Source organism: Myotis yumanensis, unplaced genomic scaffold (assembly GCF_028538775.1).
Source record: "Myotis yumanensis isolate MYYU_CA2020_CCGP unplaced genomic scaffold, mMyoYum1.0.hap1 SCAF_3, whole genome shotgun sequence".
Taxonomy (NCBI): domain Eukaryota; kingdom Metazoa; phylum Chordata; class Mammalia; order Chiroptera; family Vespertilionidae; genus Myotis; species Myotis yumanensis.
Window position 1 is genome coordinate 27,670,290 of NW_027223754.1, and position 18,750 is coordinate 27,689,039.

Consider the following 18,750-nt stretch of genomic DNA (forward strand, 5'->3'; position numbering starts at 1 on the left):
AAGAAATGCCCAGGAGCTCTAAGGCTAGATTCACTCAAAATGGATGTTTTATTTATTTATTTTTTAAAAAACATTTTTATTGATTTCAGAGAGGAAGGGAGAGGGAGAGAGATAGAAACACCAATGATAAGAGAGAATCATTGATCGGCTGCCTCCTGCATACCCCCTACTGGGGATCGATCCAGCAACCTGCGTATGTGCCCTTGACCAGAATCGAACCTGGGACTCTTCAGTCCATAAGCCGATGCTCTATCCACTGAGCCAAACTGAGTAGGGCCCAAAATGGATGTTTTAGATATGATCCATTGGAGTCTATAATCAAGGAGACCAAGCAGAACTTAAACACATCTTTTTACCTTTGCCACTTGTGGAATCTAGAGTTCAGAGGGTCCAGAGGGCTCATTCATACAATAGAAAAGTACTAAGGTTTGGTGTCTCCAGAGCTTTCTTGAGGGAAAAAATGGTTGTGCTTCTTGCCCATCAGGTTCTGTGAGGTGCTAGTCTTTTAAAGACTTGTTTTAAAATTATGATAAAAATTTCTCTCAAACTTTAGAGCATCTTTTCATTAATCTCACATGCATTATTTCATTTCCAGACAGACCTAAAGAAATATCCCATTAGAGGCACGACAGAAGTGCTCTGCGGCTGCAAGTCTAGCCAGTCATGGGTTTGGGTAGGCTGTGGAGAAGCGTTTGAAATGAGCCTGGAGAAGTGAGTGGATTTCCATGTGCTGGAAAGGAGGAAGGACACATGAGGCCGAGGGAGCAATAGCCTGAACAAAGGGGCTGCGTGGTGTACAGGGAAAGATGCAGTGGAAGTGAGCTGGAGACTTGATCACCCAGTGATGAGAACAGTGTGCTAGGAACAGTGAGGTGAACCCCCTGCTAGGAGATGTGGCAGTATTCTGTAGGCCTAGGTCTGTTTGAGTCTCCTAACTCATACCTTTTTTTTTCTTAGTGATTTTTGCCTTTCAGTTTTATTGGAGTTCTCTATTGGTGCAATGGGTTGTTGTTTACTATGCAAAGTCCTCCAGGATTGAAGACAGATGTGGTTCAATTCCAGCTTTGTATCTACATAGCTTTGTGTCTTCAGGAAAGTCAGTCTTTCTGAGCCTCACTTTTTTCTCCCATTAAGTTTAGAGTGCTTTTCAGGCCTTATCCCGAGTATTAGGAGACATTTGTGAGCGTGTTTGTGCGTGTGCGTGTGTGTTTGTGTGTAATTTAGTATAAAGCATTACCTGTAACTGTAAGGGGAAAGAGCAGGTAGTGGTGTCCTCATCTATAATAATAAAAGCATAATATGCAAATTGACCGAACAGCAGAACAACCATCCGGATGACCACACTATGACACGCATTGGCGCCAGGCCAGCCACAGCGGGTGTGATGCGACTGTTGCGGGAGGGGGGCTGCCATTGCCCCACAGTCGCCTCACAGCGGGAAGTCCAGGCCACTGGCTGGTGGGGCGATAAATCAAGGGGGAAGGGGAAGGGTGGTGGCAGACACAGGCAGCGCCAGGCCAAAGCAGGTGTAGGCAGGGGGTGGGCCCGGCTGCTGGCAGTTGGGGGAAGCCCGGGTCCTGGGTGCCGGCAGCCGGAGGGAAGCCCGGGTGCAGGTAGCCAGAGGGAAGCCGGTGCCGGTAGCTGGGGGAAGGAAGGCCTACCCTTGCATGAATTTCATGCATCAGGCCTCTAGTTTATAATAATGAGCTTTCCCAAACTTTGGCAAGTTTTAAATGTTATCCATGGGAGTTATTTTTGTAAGTATTTTGGTTGCTGTGAAGTGACTAGCATGTGACAACGCTGTGATAAGGTGCAGAAACGTCATCTATTGGGGACTTGGAGCTGGTGGCATTGCAGCAAATTGTGAACTTTAGAATCCCATGGGGCAGGACCACAAAGCCAGGAGGACAGGACTTTTAACACCTCTGGTTGATAGAGGGGAGGGGAGAAGTCACACATTTGCTATTATAGCTACTTGACTTGTACTTTCTTCTTTTTATTTTAAGTGGTGGGGTAAAGATCTTTTAATAGGACTGATGCGATTGACTAAAAGTATGTTTAGGTTTTATTAGCTCTAATTCCAAGGATAGGAATTCAGATTGTGAAAGTAAGATTGTCTAGGTGATTTGATTATAGTTGAAGGAGAAATTGGAAAATGAATTTTAGGAATGGCAGCAAAGTGAAATCTGTTTTCTACAGACCCCGAAGGAAGGAGTGTATCCTCCGAGTGGAAGTCCCAGATTGGTAGGTTTTTCTTTTTTTTAGCTTCTTGGGTGATTTTCTAGCTCTTGGCTTGGTTAGTGTTTTCTTTTCATTGCCCTTTCTTCCTTCCCCTCCCTCCTTTTCTTGCTGCTTTATAAGACCAGAGTGATATTACTTATACATTTCAGAAATAAAAATAAAGAATAAAGCTTAAATAACAATTTTATAGAACTGATTGACTGGGTTGATTCATCACTTTTGAGTGCATTTATATGCTAGGATAGGAGGTAAGTGGTCATATAATTTATAGAGTATCTATTGCTCTTTAGGTTCGTCCATGTTTGTACATTCCCTCACAAGCTTATCCTTAATGAATTTCTGTGCCCGCCTTCTTCCTACTTTTGCTGCCAGCTTCTGGCGGCCAGTGAATATATGGTATACCAATACTAATCCAACCCAGCAAAAATGTGGACCACAGAGAAATTTCTCCATAAAATTATTTATTGCGTTTTAAAATGTGTGGAACATCCATTAATATGAATAATTAGAAGATGGTTTAAGATCCAGTTGAAAGTAGTTCAGTACTTCATATTTTAAAAATTGAAACTGACCATTTTTTTCCCTTAGGGTGTGATGGGGCAGAATGTGGGATTTTAAAACCATTATTTTTCAATTAGAACTTTTCCTTAATATGTAACCAATCAGTGATAGAAAACTAATTATTTTTAAGTTTCAGATAATTGCATATGAAAAAAGAGAAACAAAAATGTTTTGATAATTATAACAACTAATAATGAAGCATATATTGGGTTTTCATATGGCTGTTTGGGAATTTATTGCTTTTGAATTGACTTTTATTAATGATTGTATTATTGAATGGGTCTCTGTAGAGGGATGCACTAGGGAATAATGAGTTAGGCATGATACATAAACAGCCATTGTCATTAGTTTTCTTGTTATATAGGAAGTATATATGAGTATTATTTGTGCTGTTTGTCTTTTTCTTTTTAATTGGTAAGGATTTTAGAGAGAAAAAGCAGAAGAGCTAGTCCAGGCAGTTCTGACTTGTAACAATTTGACATTTCTTTTTTATAAATTTTCTTTGGAAGGATAGACTTGATCTCACTCTGTGGTGTAGTAAATATTCTTCCTAAGTTTAAGTTTGTGGTGTATTTCTTTATTGATAATGTTAACACCTCCCTTTAAATGAATTTCTGTAAATTAGTTCATTTGAATTTGGAGAAGCAGGAAGGGATATCTTGGCCTGGATAAGCAAGTGTTTTTCTGGGTAAGATATGGGAGTGTGCGGTCTAATCCAGACCGCTCTGTCTCCAGCAGTGTGTGCAGTGTATCAGTCACCGTCATTAAAGGACATGGTCAATTTCAGACCGTCCACTCCTTAATTTACAAGGAGATAGTATGCAGTTGCCCCTTCGCTTTATTTCCTTTTGCTAGGGTGGAGAGTGATAAGAGATTTTTAATGCCGCATCAAGGCAGTGAAGTAACATAGCCAGAGGCTATTTCCATGGAGGATATAAACTCAGAATGTCCACTGACATTTTTAGAGCATTTCAGGAAAACAAGTTAGTCCATGCAAATGATTCATTCTCCCTTTCTTGCCCACTGAATTGGGATTCACGGATCCCAGTTTCCACGAAGAAGCTTCTGTGCAGATCCTGAAGCTGCACAAGATTTTGTGTCATTTTTTCTCTTTATTCCCAAACTGGACATCCAGTAACAATTGCTTTGCAAAGGAGTCATCTGAAATGTTTATGATGTGGTCGTACTGAAGCTGACTTGGTAATATTGCAGATACTACATTTTCATATGAGAGCTGGCCCAAAAAGCTGCAATTTAGTGTCAAAAACCAAAACAAACCCAAAAGGCAAAAACATGACAACCTGCATCAGCTGGCTCATGCCTCCAGAGGAGTATGAACCTCTGGAATGAAGAGTTTGCTTATTTACTGGAAATCTGTGCTTCTAAGGCAGGGGTGGGCAAACTTTTTGACTTGAGGGCCACAATGGGTTCTTAAACTGGACCAGAGGGCTGGAACAAAAGCATGGATGGAGTGTTTGTGTGAACTAATATAAATTCAAAGTAAACATCATTACATAAAAGGGTACGGTCTTTTTTTTTTTTTTAGTTTTATTCATTTCAAACCGGCCGGATCCGGACCGCGGGCCGTAGTTTGCCCACGGCTGTTCTAAGGCAATCTGTACTTTATTCACTGGTGCATTTGGTCAATTTCTGTGCCACTGCCTGCACGCTGGTGCCCTCTTCTGGAATCTTGAATGCAGGGCTGAGCAAAATGGAGGTGCTTTAAAAGGTAGGCTGAGGAGACAGAATCTCTGGATGACACTTCTTAAAATTCTTCGTTGGCAACGATTGAATTTTGGCCTCTGTGCTAAACAGAGAAGTAGCTATTAGGAATTTTGACTATTAGGTTTGGAAGGCCCTAAAATCACGTATAAGAAAGATGAAGTCTCTTCTAGAGAAAATGTATTCTATATGTGTCAAAAATGGGTTCATTTGGGGCAATTTAAATCAGTATTAATTTCTACTGGGCGCTTACTAACACTTGTATACGATATAAATGGCAGTTTCCATTAAATAAAATACTGTCAGATGTCATTATCTCACACAGTTATGCAAATAACCAAGCAATTTGAATCTTTTTTAAAAAATATATTTCTTTATTGATTTCAGAGAGGAAGGGAGAAGGAGCGAGAGATAGAAACATCAATGATGAGAGAGAATCATTGATTGGCTGCCTCCTGCACACCCCCTACTGGGGAACGAGCCCGAAACCCAGGCATGTGCCCTTGGCCGGAATCGAACCTGGGACCCTTCAGTCTGCAGGCTGACACTCAATCCACTGAGCCAAGCCTGCTAGGGCGCAATTTGAATCTTAATGATGTGTAGGGGTAGGACTAGGGATAAAAATGGATCTGGTGATGGGAGCTGACAGTACACTGAGCATTTACATGGAACTTCTCACTTAATCTTCACAACAGCATGGGGGTTGGTCTGTTATCTCCATTTCATAGATGGGAAAACTAAGGCTCACAGAGAAGAATGAACTTACCCAAAGTCTCACAAATGGTGACTGATGGAACCAATGTTTGAACCTTAGCGGTTCACTTGAATCGAACTTGCTTTTAGCAGCTTCTAAATTAATAATTGTTACTCATTGGCAAATTGAACACTTGCAAGTAGAATCCCATTAATAAATGACGGGAGACCTCCTGATTCTATAATGCAATAGTGTTCAGATGAATGCAGTACCAGGTATTTCTGTGTTGGCACATTTCAGGATTCCTTGGTCATATGGCACACTACAGCCTCTCACAGGGGATCCTACCCCCAATGTGGGGGGACGACTATTCCTGTACTGAGTTTCCACAGGGAGGGGATGGTTGCTGTGGCTACCAGACAGCTTGCCTGGACATCCTGTGGACACCCTAAACTTCTCATGTCTTTGAACCAAACTCATGGCCTTTTCTCCTTCTGCCTCCTGTTCCTCTGCATATGGACACACACGCTGTTATACACCTCTCTCTTCCTCTTGTATTCATTATCTTTGTTGGGGCATCACATTCTGCCCAGCTTCTAAGTCAGAGTTAGCCTCTGCCCTCTCTGTGAACACCACTCAACACACATCCCAAATCACCCATTAGGTTCTTTCATTTTACTTTCTAAATATCTTTCAGAGCAGGCTTTTATATATTTTTATATATATACATATATATATATATATATATATATTTGCATGAACTCACTTTCAGTTTAGTTTCTTGTCTCTTGACCAGTCTGTTTTGAGAACTTTCCTAGGTGATTTCTTGGCCTTCAATTTTGTCTCCCTGCTCTTTTTCCTCCATGCTGTAAGCAAAAGTGACCTTCCCCAAATCCAATTCCCCAAGTCCGATTCCTTACCTTTTCCCCAGGATAGGCCTGGAGTGGTTCCTCATGGCATGCAGTGGTGCCTTGAGTCCTGACATCATCTCAGAATCATCTTGGACCTTAAAAAGAAAAGTGCTGAGGCCACTTCAGGCCAGCAGAGTGGGAGTTCCTTGGAGTGGGGCCCTGGCACATGTCATGTCTGGAATGTTCACATACCCTCCTATCAGGCTGTCTACTTGGATATCTAATAGTCATCTCAAAGTTAACATGTTTAAATGGAACTTCTTTCTCTCAAAACTTGTGCCAACTTTGACCTTCCCCATCTAAGTTGATGGCAACTGTGCCTTTCAATTTCTTCAGACCTCCCATGACCACTTTATATATAAAAAAGTCACTCACCCCAAAACTGGGAGTTCTGATCTCTTCTTTCTTTGCTCTTTTTTTTTCCATAGCAATTGTCACCTTAGCACAGGGGTGGGGGACCTTTTTTTTGCCAAGAGCCATTTGGATATTTATAACATCATTAATGGGCCTTATAAAATTATGAACTTAAAAATTACCCTGCTATATTTGGTCACACATTTAATTAACTCATCCCTAATGCCTATAAGGCCTGTGAAATCATCCTAAATGATTTCACAGGCCTTATATGGCCTGTGGGCCGGAAGTTCCCACCCCTGTTCAAGCATATTATATGCTCATTGATTATGTCTGTAGTTTATTTTTAGCTCCCCTCAATAGAAGGGTGTTTTTGTTTTGTTTTGTCTTTTTTGTCCTTTTGCTTTGTTTACTGAAGTATTCCAAACACCTAAAGCATTGCTTGGCACATGCTAGGGAGTTTGTTAATATTTGTTGAATCATACCAGAGAATGACTAGCAATAGTAAAATGAATATAGTAGAGGGTTTAAAGGACTTGAGTACTGGAGTCCCACTGCCCATGTCCAGCCCTGTGCCTCAGCTTCCATCTGTGAAATGGGTCTACCATTTCGTAAGGTTGAGGATCAAATGAGACAATCCCTAGGAAACACTTGTCTGGTGGCTGGCACATGGTTACTTATGTTAGATGCTGTCCGGTGAATGCTAATACTGGAGGTGATGTAATTGTTCTGAATCATTTCTCATTGATGCTTCCTTCAACTTTGGATTATGTACATCTCTGCAATGCCAGAGGAATGAACACCATAGATAATGATAGCCAATAAGATTTCCTTTCTTAGTGACAATTTATGCTTCAAGGTTTTAAGTGTATCTTTCATATGACGTTACTTAGACCTCTTCTTGGCTTTCATTCCGGCCACGAAAGCTGTGCATTTGACCCAGCTTTCACGAGTCTGTTGGTCCCAGACTCTGTGTCTGTATCTTTGCCCGAAGAATGACAACAGGGTCATATTGCTCTCTCTGGTCTTTTTATCCCACTTGCAAGTGAGGTCATTTCTTTCCACTCTTGGGGATTCCTCTGAATTGCCTTTGCCATGCTTATACAGGGTGGGGCCAGCGTAAGTTTATAGCTGTTCATCTGGAAAGGAATACAATAATTAACAAATAATAGTACAAGAGTAAACTGTGTTTGGTGTATTCCCAACTGTAAACCTACTTTTGTTCTACCCTGTGCATAAAATTTTACTAGGCAGCTGTGTGTTGTTGTTTTGTATGTTGTTTTGTATGTATATCCCAGGACATATTTTATAAATGCAGGAGGAAAAACATTGACACCTTAGCCTAGTTTATTTATTCTAGTTTTAAAACCACAATTAAATAATTTAAAGATTTTTTTCAAAATTTAAATTCAAAATGAATAGGAAATAATATAGTTAGTGCCCTCTGCTGATGTTGGTCTCTGGAATGTTCCCCAGGATTAATTATAATGAATTAGAAGTTTGTGCTGCATGTCATTGATAGCAGAACATAGAGGATATGGAGACAGATCATTGCCCAGTTCTTGCATTTTTTGACAGATATTGAATAACTTCAATCTACTCTTGTGATGTGGATACAAAATGAAATTCAAGGTAGTGGTAGATGAGAGATGGGTTTTTAAAAGGCAGAGCTATAATAAAAGTATATACCAGAATCTTGTGCTCTGAAAATGCAGTGAGGGGAGTTGGAGCATGATTCTTAGAAAAGTAGTTATTTCACCTGGACTTGCGTAGGATCAGTAAGAATTTGCAGAATTTTGGGTAGCCCAGTATTTGGGGGTGGAGGTAACAAGAGTGGCAAAGGGAACAACATGTGAAAGGGGTATAAAAGCACAGGTAATATTTCCGTGTGGCCCAAGTGTGAGGACAGTGGTCCGGTGATAAATCTAAAAGAGGAGGCATGTGATCACATCTGTGGTGACAGTATGCAGGTTGGGGGGAAAGGCTAAGCATACAGAGAAAAGAGGGTAGGGTCTTCCTTTTGTATGTAGAGAAGAATTGGTGGGTCCTAGGCAAGTGAGAGATGGTCTTGATAAAACTATAGAAAACTAGTAGGAGTAAAAATGTAATCACAGAAGCAAGTCAAAACAAACCTGGAGGTGTGGCGGAAGTGCCCAAAGGGCCTGGGGGCAGGTGCAGCCTCCTCTGCTCACAAATTGATTGACAGGTGTTGTGACCAGAGGCGCCAGATTCCAGGCCCTGTCCCCCGAGCTCAGCCCTCAGATGGCCCACTGCCTAGAGCCTGCATGCTCCGTGGGGCACCCCAGGACCAGGAGCTGGGGGGTCCCAGGGCTCTGGGGCAGGGGTCCCTGGGTGCCCCTCCTTCCTCGGGACCTGTCGTTCCAGTCCTCATCTTTCCCCGGGATCTAGTGTTCAGGGCGGAACAACGGAGCGCACCCCGGCAGCTGCTGACCCTCTGTAACCCCATGGGAGAGTCCTGTGCACAGCGCCTGCCGAGTACACAGTGTTTGACGCAGAAGGATATGTGAAGCCTCAGTCCTGCGTTGACATTGTGATTTGCCACCTGGCCCCCTGTGCCAGCCACTTGTATGTCCAGGACCACTTCCGCATTGAGCTGTCTGAGGAGGGAGCTGAGGCTGAGTGTTGGGGTGCAAGGACTTCACCTCGGTTTTGAGGGCCCCAGCCTACCGAACTTCAGGGATAGCCTGACCTAACGCCCCACCTGGGCCTCCTTCCTGGACAGCACTACCCATGACCATACACCTACCTGAGGAATCCCACCCACAGCTGGCCACCAGCTCCTTCCTCCTGCTCTTGCTGACCGGCATAGTCTCGGTGGCCTTCCTGCTGCTCCCACTCTAGGATGAACTGGGTAGCTAGTTGCCCCAAATCCTGCATGTCTCCCTGGGACAAAAGTTGGTGGTGGCCTACATCTTGGGCCTCCTTATCATGGTCTTTCTCCATACCTGAGTCCCCTCCCCGGCAGGGATGTGGACCTGAGACAGCCATTGTGATGCTCATACCTTGCCTCGACTCCTACTCCCTTCTTCTTCCTGCCACCCCCTCCATCCTTGACAAAAAAAACACAGGGATTTGTATTCATTTTCCAAGTTGAATAAAATAAATTTGCAAAATTAAACTGAAAAAAGAAAACTCACAAAAAAACAAAACACAAACCTGGGAGGTAGCGTGATTGTGAAAAGCACTACCAGTTCACAGTCAGAGAACACCATTATTGGAATTCTTCAAATAAAGCCAAGGAGAGCAAACATTTCAGGAGATAGAGTCCAGTGAAATCTGAATTTCTGGATAAACAAAGAATAATATTTTAGTGTTCAGAATGCCCATATAATATTTGAAATGTACTGAAAATTATTTTTTTATCTGAAATTCAGATCTAGGTGGGTGTCCTATTATTTTTATTTGAAAAATCTGGTAATCCAAGTATGATAAAAATGAAAAAATAAAAGGTCATGAAAAGGCTTGGTGGTCAGACTCAGTGATCTGATTTTTTTATAGTGTTACCATGTTTGCTTGGAGGTGTGAGATACAAGCGTTGGATAGAACACAGGGAGAATCTTTTGGGAAATGTTTTCTACATTTAAGTCACTGGTAGGGATTTCACCTTATGAGATTATTAAGAAGAAAAATGGAACTATAGAAAAGGGGAAATTGAAAAGCATCTAATATTCAACAGACTAGATGGACAGTGTCTTGTGTATTCCAGGAAACAAAATGGGTGTCATTCTCTCGGAGAGGGACCATCACGCTGCTTGATCAAATGTGAACAAGGCCGGGCTGCCATTGTTGTTTATGTTCTTCATATACAGTGGCCCCTGTGTTCTGGCTCCTGTTTTTATTGAGGCTCTGAAAGCATTACAAAAGCCCCAACAATAAACACTCTGCTGAGAATGTGAGGTCATAGTAATGTGACCTCACAGGGAGCCAGTTCTTTGGAATCCCTAGAAGACCAGCAGACTCTGGAGTTGTGGGCGAATGGATACTGGGAAGGGGCTGAGAAGAGGAAGTATGGCCCATGCGCACCCTGGGCTCCATGATGAGCTTCTCTTGGTGTCTGTCTTATTGCTGGTGAGTTTGTCTTGCCATCTTTTCGCATACATTCTGACTTAAAAGGAGCAATCTCTGTTCTCATTCAAATAATCTGGTAGTGTGAAATGGGACAGAATGAAGCCATTTAGGAATGGAGGTATTTAACCTCACTTTATTCTTAATTTTCTTTTTTTACTAAAATCCAGAGAAATCTGATGCCTACAGATTTTAATATTACCTTCTGGTGAATGTGAGGGAAATGAGAAATAGACTGGACTGGGAAAGCTAGTAGAAAGAGGAGGCAAATGTGAGGAATGAGAAACATGAACAATAGGAATAATTTTGGCTACTACATTTAAAAAAATATGCTCATTAGGATAAGTATCTTGTATTTAAACAAAATGTTTGCAGTACGATGTATAAACTACATGTTTGCCTGGAGTGATTAAGTATATGCCGTGAATTTACCCTGAGAAGTGAACAATAAGTACCAGTTTAACTGAGAAGAAAATTCTTTCTTTGACATTTTCCTGCAACATGATAGTCAATATATAGAGTAAGAGAAGGCATGGGAACACAACTCCAGGGATATTTTTATTTATTTATAAAAATTACTTGATTTTAACTAAAATCATTCTTGGAATAAATATTTTACATTTCACCACTTACGTGAGAAAACACAAAGTTGTCTTTAAAAGAAATTTCTTCTATGAGTTTATTTTTTATAGGTTTTCCATATGTAATAATTAAATATTCATTTTCCGATAAGATAAATTTCACAAAACTGGCTGGGTAATGTCAACTCTCTAGAGCAGTGGTTCTCAACCTTCTGGCCCTTTAAATACAGTTCCTCATGTTGTGACCCAACCATAAAATTATTTTCGTTGCTACTTCATAACTGTAATGTTGCTACTGTTATGAATCGTAATGTAAATATCTGATATGCAGGATGGTCTTAGGTGACCTCTGTGAAAGGGTCATTCGACCGACAAAGGGGTCGCGACCCACAGGTTGAGAACCGCTGCTCTAGAGGAAGGTTTAGAATGAAAAAATATTTAAATGTATTTGCATGAAGGTTTCACCATGATGAAGCAATTTATTGTCATTTGTAGGTATTTCTGCTGGAAACTTTTTTAAGGTGGTTACTGGGCATCCTGGTTCTCCTGGATCAGCTCTAGTTTGTGTCTGTTTTCCTGGAATTGACTACATTTTCACATTTGACTTTGACTTTAAGAAAATGAAGTAATACCATGAATAGTTGCAGTGAAATAAGTCAGCAAGGGTTTGATAAACCCCCACCTTGTATTTCCAGCTTCTCCGAAGTCTCTTCTGGAAGGTGTGATTGGCATGTGCATAGAACAGAATTTTCCTGTGGTTGGTTGAGTCTCAGAGACAGTGTGGGGTAACCTTTCTTTTTTTTTTCCTTCCTCATAGTCCCCTTCAGGACAGCAAGTAGCTGGGAAAGTGAGCTTGGGGAGGGACTGCTGGGGACAGTTAACTCCCTCAGGCCTGGCAGGGTTGGGGGAAGTCAGGGACTTTGCCCCTAGGAGCTGCTTGGTGTATCAGCTGGTTGTACAGTAGCCCAACTACATTTCAGTGCTAGTGAAGCTGCCAGGCTAACACTTAGTTGGTGGATTAGTGGAAAATGGGAAATAATAATTTAGATAGAATAGGTGACAAAATAGAGTTTGAGCAGTTTTTAAAATACTCATCTTTGCTAAGGTGATTTTTGTATTTCATTGTGTAAATTTACAATGAATTTCTTTCTATTGGTAATGCTTATTTTACTTGTAATAATTAATTACAATTACATTTTGAATGATTGGTCATCCCTGTTCCCTCTTCAGAGTATCCTGTTTTAGACAATAATGGTTACTATACTTACTAGTACTCTTCAGACCAAGTTAAAGAAGTATGGGATAGGGCAAGAACACTCAAACTACTGTATGGACCTCTTTCAGCCTTGCCTGAAATGGCTCTTAAGTTCTTAAAAGTTGTAAAAAAACAACAGAAACAAAGAATTGTGTGGAAGGGGCCTTAGGTGGCCTACAAGTCCAAATATGTACTCTCTGGACAGAAACATTCTGACTAGAGTCTGTTGTAAATGTGTTGGAAGGCTACTTACGCACAGGAGTTCATCATGAAATAGCTTTGTTTTATTACCAAGTTAAAACGAAGATTTGGAAATTACTGTGTTCTCATTGGTTTTATTTTTTTTTTAACAAAATCACCCATTTATTTTCATTACTCAGAAAAAAATGATGGGTGATTTCTTTTTATTGTGTTCTTTATTTTTTTATAAAGTATATATTTTAAAATTTATCTTTATTGAAAGTATTACAGATGTCCCCTTGTTTTCTATTAACCCCTTCCACTCCACTCCCGCCCCCTTCCCAGGTCTTCACCGCACTATTGTCTGTGTTGATGGGTTATGCATACATGCATATAAGGTCTTTGGTTTTTGTGTCTGTGTGATGTAGCATTCTACAGCCAGCCACAGACTCCTTTCTAGAACAGAAGTTTTACAGTATGGTCTGTGGGGCTTCCCGAGACCCTTTCAGTTGGTTTGTGAGATCAAAGTTATTTATAATAACAGTACAGCATTATTTTCCTGTTTCACTGTGTTGATATTTGCATTGATGGTACAAAAGCAGTGGGAGGGAGTGTCTTAGCACTAATCAAGGGAGTAGCACCAAACTGTTCTAATTGCTATATTGCACTGTACTACCATGCACTTGAAATAAAAACAGGCCAGTTTCACCTAAAAATATCCTTGATAAAGCAGTACACATTAATTACATTTCAGTCCTTGACTGCATGCCTTTTTCATTTCTCATGGGATGAAATGGAAAATATGCATAAAGCACTTCTGCTCCTGATGGTCGTCTCCAGGAAAAGCACTTGGACGTAATTAGAGTTGTGAGCTGTAAACTACTCCCTTTTTTCATGAAATGCCATTTTTCCTTCAAAGTATGACTGGAAAACTAGGTTATTGGCAAACATTTTCTTGGATATTAATAGAGTGTGTCTATCACTTTAAGGAAAACAACTCACAATTTTTATTGCCAAAATGATAAAATGTGGGCTTCCCATCAAAAAAATTAGAAGTTTAGAAGACTTAGATCCGTACCAAAAATTCGACAACTTCCCAATACTTAGACTTTTTGAAGATATTATTAGCAGTGACATTAAAGAATGTGATTTTTCTTCATATTTCATAATGAAATATGTCAACAGATATTTTGCAAATGACCATTGTATGTTGCAGAATCATTTCTGGTAAAAGATCCATTCAAAATGTAAGATAGATTTTAATTTTCCTACAAAACATTCATTGATACAGTTTAGATTCTATATTGCAACTAACCTTTAAGAACTTACCACTGTCTTATTTGGGTGTCATATCAGAAAATAATATCTACAGTGATCTGAAAAGGATATTAAGATTAATTAAATATCTGTATGACGCTGTTTTTTCTTAATCTATTTCAATCAAATCAATACATTAATGCAGCTTGAATGTCAAAATGGCTATGAAGATGCAGCTGTCTTCTAGTAAGCCAGCCATTAAAGATATGTGTAAAAATGTGAATTATGGTTGTGTCTCTCACTAAACTTTGTTGTTTTGGAAAATATAGTTATCTTTAATAAGAATATATTGTTTATTTTCATGATAAGGATTTTTAAATGAATTAATATTTGAAAATGTTCTATTTTAATTACTAATATAGTGGATATCAATAGAGAGAACTCACATAAACAAAGGTCTTTGGAGTCCTCCATACTTTTAAAAATGAAAAGGTCCTGAGAACAAAAGGTTTGAGAACTGCTTATCCAGGATTTAAGCAATCACTTCTTTAGTGCATTGAAATAGTAACTGACAATATTTTATGAATAATTAACCAGTTAACTGCCATGATACTTTGAATTTAATTAAAAAAGGTCCACCATTTGTGTCTATAGATGCTTATGGCGTACAAATGGTTAAGCATAAAACAATCTCATTTAAAATCGTTTTTTCATTTAGTTGGTTGTACAATATCATGATAATTTTTTCAGCTATTTTCCTTTTTTTGCCATGCAAGAAAAATCTTGACTTCTTTTTCCTTCTTTTTCAGTTCTCGCAGCCATGCTGGGGTGAAAACAGGACTGCTGGAGACTCATGCTGAAATGGGGAACACGGAAATTCTGGAAAGGGAGCCCTCAGAAAGTCTCAGTAATGGCACTAGCAGCAACGTAGAAGCAGCCAAGAGGTTGGCCAAACGCCTTTATCAACTAGACAGATTCAAAAGGTCGGATGTCGCAAAGCACCTAGGCAAGAAGTACGTTCTGTCCCAAGGCCGTGTGTGTGTGAGTGTGTGTGTGTTTGCGCGCGCGCTTGCTTTTATATTAATAACCAAATCTATTTTGCTTTCTTATAGCAATGAATTTAGCAGACTAGTTGCAGAAGAATATCTGAAGTTTTTTGATTTTACAGGAATGACGCTGGATCAGTCTCTCAGGTAAGATTAAATTTCTGTTCTTTTTGCCTCCAAAAAATTTCTCCTAAGAAGAGAAAGTAATGTGCTGAAGCTAAAATCTGATTTTTATTTGTTTAGATTTTTTAAAAATTTTATTTCAGAGAGAAAGAGAGGTGAAGAGAGAGCTAAAAAAATTTGTGATGAGGGATCATTGGCTGCCTCTTGTGCACCCCATACTAGGGATTGAGCCCGAAACCCGGGCATGTGCCCTGACCAGGAATAGAACCGTGACCTTCTAGTTCATAGGTCGATGCGCAACCACTGAGTCATGCTGGCCTCACTGATGTTTATTTTTTTTAAACTCAGTTACTTTGTGAATTTAGTTCAGATTGTAATATAAATATTAAATGTATCAGAAAATGAGAAAAATATATTGTTTTTATGAAATTACATGAACTCATATTCGGCATCTAGTAGGTGACATAGTAAAGAAGGGTGGCAGCATAAGTCATGAGGAGAAATGGAATCTGTGGGAATTTGGTTTTCATGTGGTCAGTTTTTTAAAATGCAGTTTACATAGACTATAGAATTTGAGATATTTTTCCTAGGCATTTGTTTACAATACCAATTAACCTTTTAAGATAGTACTTTGGAGTTAACTCATGAATGGAATAAAAATGAATATCAACATAATCAGCAGAAAGTATCTGTAAAAGTGTGTCAGGCAGTAACACTTTTTGCTCATGTGTTCATATGAAGATGACTTACACAATCTGACCCTCATTTTTCACAACATACTGTACTGTACATTTCTAACAGCAGCTGGAGGTAGAACCCAGTCAGCATCTAATCTTACGAAGTTTATAACATGTCAGAGCCTGGAGGAATTCTGAGATCATGTGTGTAACCTGCTAGTTTTACAAAGCAGGAAACAGCCCTGGCGGGTGAAGGAGGGCTGTTTGGATTATAAAGCACACAGAGACTTCTGTGGCTCTTTGCATGAATCAAGGGTATTCATAGGTTTTGCAATGAAAACAGGTAAGGGTGGAGGAGAGATCTATATTTTTGTTTTGCTTTGCTTATGTGATTTATTTTTTAAAAGTTAGAAAAAATAAAGTTTTATCAGTATAATTTAGATTAGCAGACTATAAAGAGCAACATTTTCATCATAGAAATAAGTTTTATTGTATGTTTCTTTTAATAATAATATTTCTTAGAGCATTTTAAATGATTTTTTTCTTTCCCATCTCATGGGAATGCATCTACTTTGTCAAGTGAGGGACATCTGGTTTTATCTGTAACTAGTGTCCTGATGCACAGATTCATGTACATTGGAAGGAAATTAATTAGAAGAAATATTTTAATATCACTATTCGCCTCTTGCTAATGAAAAGAAAATAGGATTCTACCAAGTCTCCTACCTACCTACTCTAGGACTTCTGTGAGGATCAAATGAGATGAGGCATGGGAAAATGGTTCACAAACATTTGATTAAAGTGTAAATGTTTGCACTTGGCTATAAAGCAAGTCATGTTCCTGGGCTGAAGAAACTCCAAGGATGCTAGTCACTAGGGAGAGGAGGCTGGGCGTTGCTACTTGACGTCATTACTAGGCGCCCACAGTGACCATTTCCAGGCTGGGCTGGGCTGGGCTGTGGGCTGCATTTTGGCAGCATCGGCTGCGATTTGGTGGGGTGTCGCTCTGGGGTGGTGGGGCTTGTGTCCCACTTGAGGAAAGCCGAGTGTTGGTTTGTCAGTGCCAAGTCCGTGGTGCCATTTCTTTTTAAATTGCCAGTGCGCTTCATGGCAGCTCCTGCATTGAGCGTCTGCCTCCTGGTGGTCAGTGCATGTCATAGCTACCAGCTGGACGGTTGGATGGACACTGAGGCTTTTATATATATAGATAGTACTCTCTATGACTCTGATTTGGGCTGTGTGTGTGGTTCTGGGAATATTTTCTATTGTTCAAAGAAGTTTTATACACAAATTAAGTTATTCCTAACTTATGGAATAAATAGAGTTTTATCTTTCAATTTCCTCCTCATGTAACTATTTATGTGGTGATAATAGGTGAAGTAAAATTAACAGAAATCTATTATGCACATGACAGTATAATTGTAATTTTAGCAGTGGATCAGTGGCAATTATAGTCATGTAACAAAATGGCAAAAAAACTGTGATTCATGTAGAGTTTTAAAACATAGCCTACATGGTTTTGCGTTTAGTCTTAAGTATTCTTTGGTGTTTACTCAACTGATCTTTTTAAATGGCTACCTGAGTCATATGAGGAAACTACCTACCTTCCCAAGGCTTTTTTTGATGTATTGGCCACCACGTTATTGTCCTGTCATCTTTTACATTGCCATTTAAGAGAATTGAAATGTCAGTCTGAATTTATACCGAATGGCCATCTATTAAGTGATTTTTTAAAAAAATAACTGCATATCTTAATTTGCGTAATTAATTCCTTATGCTTATATGAATTAACTTTAAATGTCAAACATAGTGTGATAATGTTTTCTAAAAGTTCATCTCCCCCACCCCCCAAACTCTTTTTTAGGTATTTCTTTAAAGCCTTTTCGCTTGTGGGAGAAACTCAAGAACGAGAGAGAGTTTTAATACACTTCTCCAATAGATATTTTTATTGTAACCCGGATACCATTGCTTCACAAGGTAATCTGATGGAAATGCTTGGATTTATTATGAAAATCATCTAAATATTTCTTTCTAAGAATAATATTATAAACAGTCAGATTTACTTCTTTCTAGTCTATTTGTACAATATTTATTTAATGTCAAATCAGAATCACTAGGGAGTTGTTTTCTACTGGTGTTCTCTTTCAGTGTGAGCATTTTCTCATGTCATCAAATATTCTTTAAAAAGCGTGATATTTATTGATGCATGATTTCTTTACTCTCAGTTATTTTTCTCTATTTTCTAGTTCCAGAGTGTGACAATATTTTTTAAATTGCTTATGCTTGTCACTGAGATTTTATGTGCAAAATGGATTGTAATAAATGAAATTCCAGTTTTCATATTTCTTCTTCCTCAGCTCCTGATCTCTAATTTCGTTTTTTTTTTTAAATATATTTTATTGATTTTTTTCACAGAGAGGAAGGGAGAGAGATAGAGAGTTAGAAACATCGATGAGAGAGAAACATCGACCAGCTGCCTCCTGCACACCTCCTACTGGGGATGTGCCCGCAACCCAGGTACATGCCCTTGACCGGAATCAAACCTGGGACCTTTCAGTCCGCAGGCCGACGCTCTATCCACTGAGCCAAACCGGTTTCGGCTGATCTCTAATTTCTTGATGAGGTGCATGTGTGCTTAGTTTCGGAAATATTTACAAATCTCACGAGTTTATGGTGTGTCTCTGGTGCTTTTGTTTGAAAGTAATCAAAACAACACTGACCACTGACTTGTTTATGTTTATTGTGTTATTTTTAAAAAGCAACTTTAGCTTTTGATGTACCTGATGAAGAGTGGTCTTTCCTCCATTTTAATTCCTACAATATAGCAGAGTGTTCAGGGCTTGAACTCAAGTGCATTTATTTGCTATTGGAGACTCCTCCATAGGGTTACACATTCTGGAATAAATGACTGAGAGTAGATGCACTAGAAATGGTAATTCTCTCTCAGCTTCAGTATTATCAATTAGTTAAAGATAAGTGTATTTGATATTGAATAAAGTAATTGTTTGCCCCACCCCTAACCCTTCAGAATATAACTAAACAACTATCTGATGATTAAAGTC

The 18,750-nt window shown here is 39.5% G+C and overlaps 1 protein-coding gene and 1 pseudogene across 7 annotated transcripts in view; both read left to right on the top strand.

Moving 5' to 3' along the window:
• Positions 1-18,750, top strand: part of PSD3 (pleckstrin and Sec7 domain containing 3) — a 429,912-nt gene that overhangs the window by 199,097 nt on the left and 212,065 nt on the right. For 6 of the 7 annotated variants that reach the window (XM_070408519.1, XM_070408520.1, XM_070408522.1 and 3 more), the window contains 3 exons: positions 14,652-14,855; positions 14,955-15,035; positions 17,553-17,665. In XM_070408519.1, the coding sequence (XP_070264620.1) occupies positions 14,652-14,855; positions 14,955-15,035; positions 17,553-17,665 (398 nt within the window). Of the gene's footprint in view, positions 1-10,428; positions 10,573-14,651; positions 14,856-14,954; positions 15,036-17,552; positions 17,666-18,750 lie in introns of those variants that run through there. The other variant, XM_070408523.1, reaches the window with a different exon arrangement.
• LOC139006046 (motile sperm domain-containing protein 3 pseudogene) lies at positions 8,769-9,842 on the top strand (annotated as a pseudogene).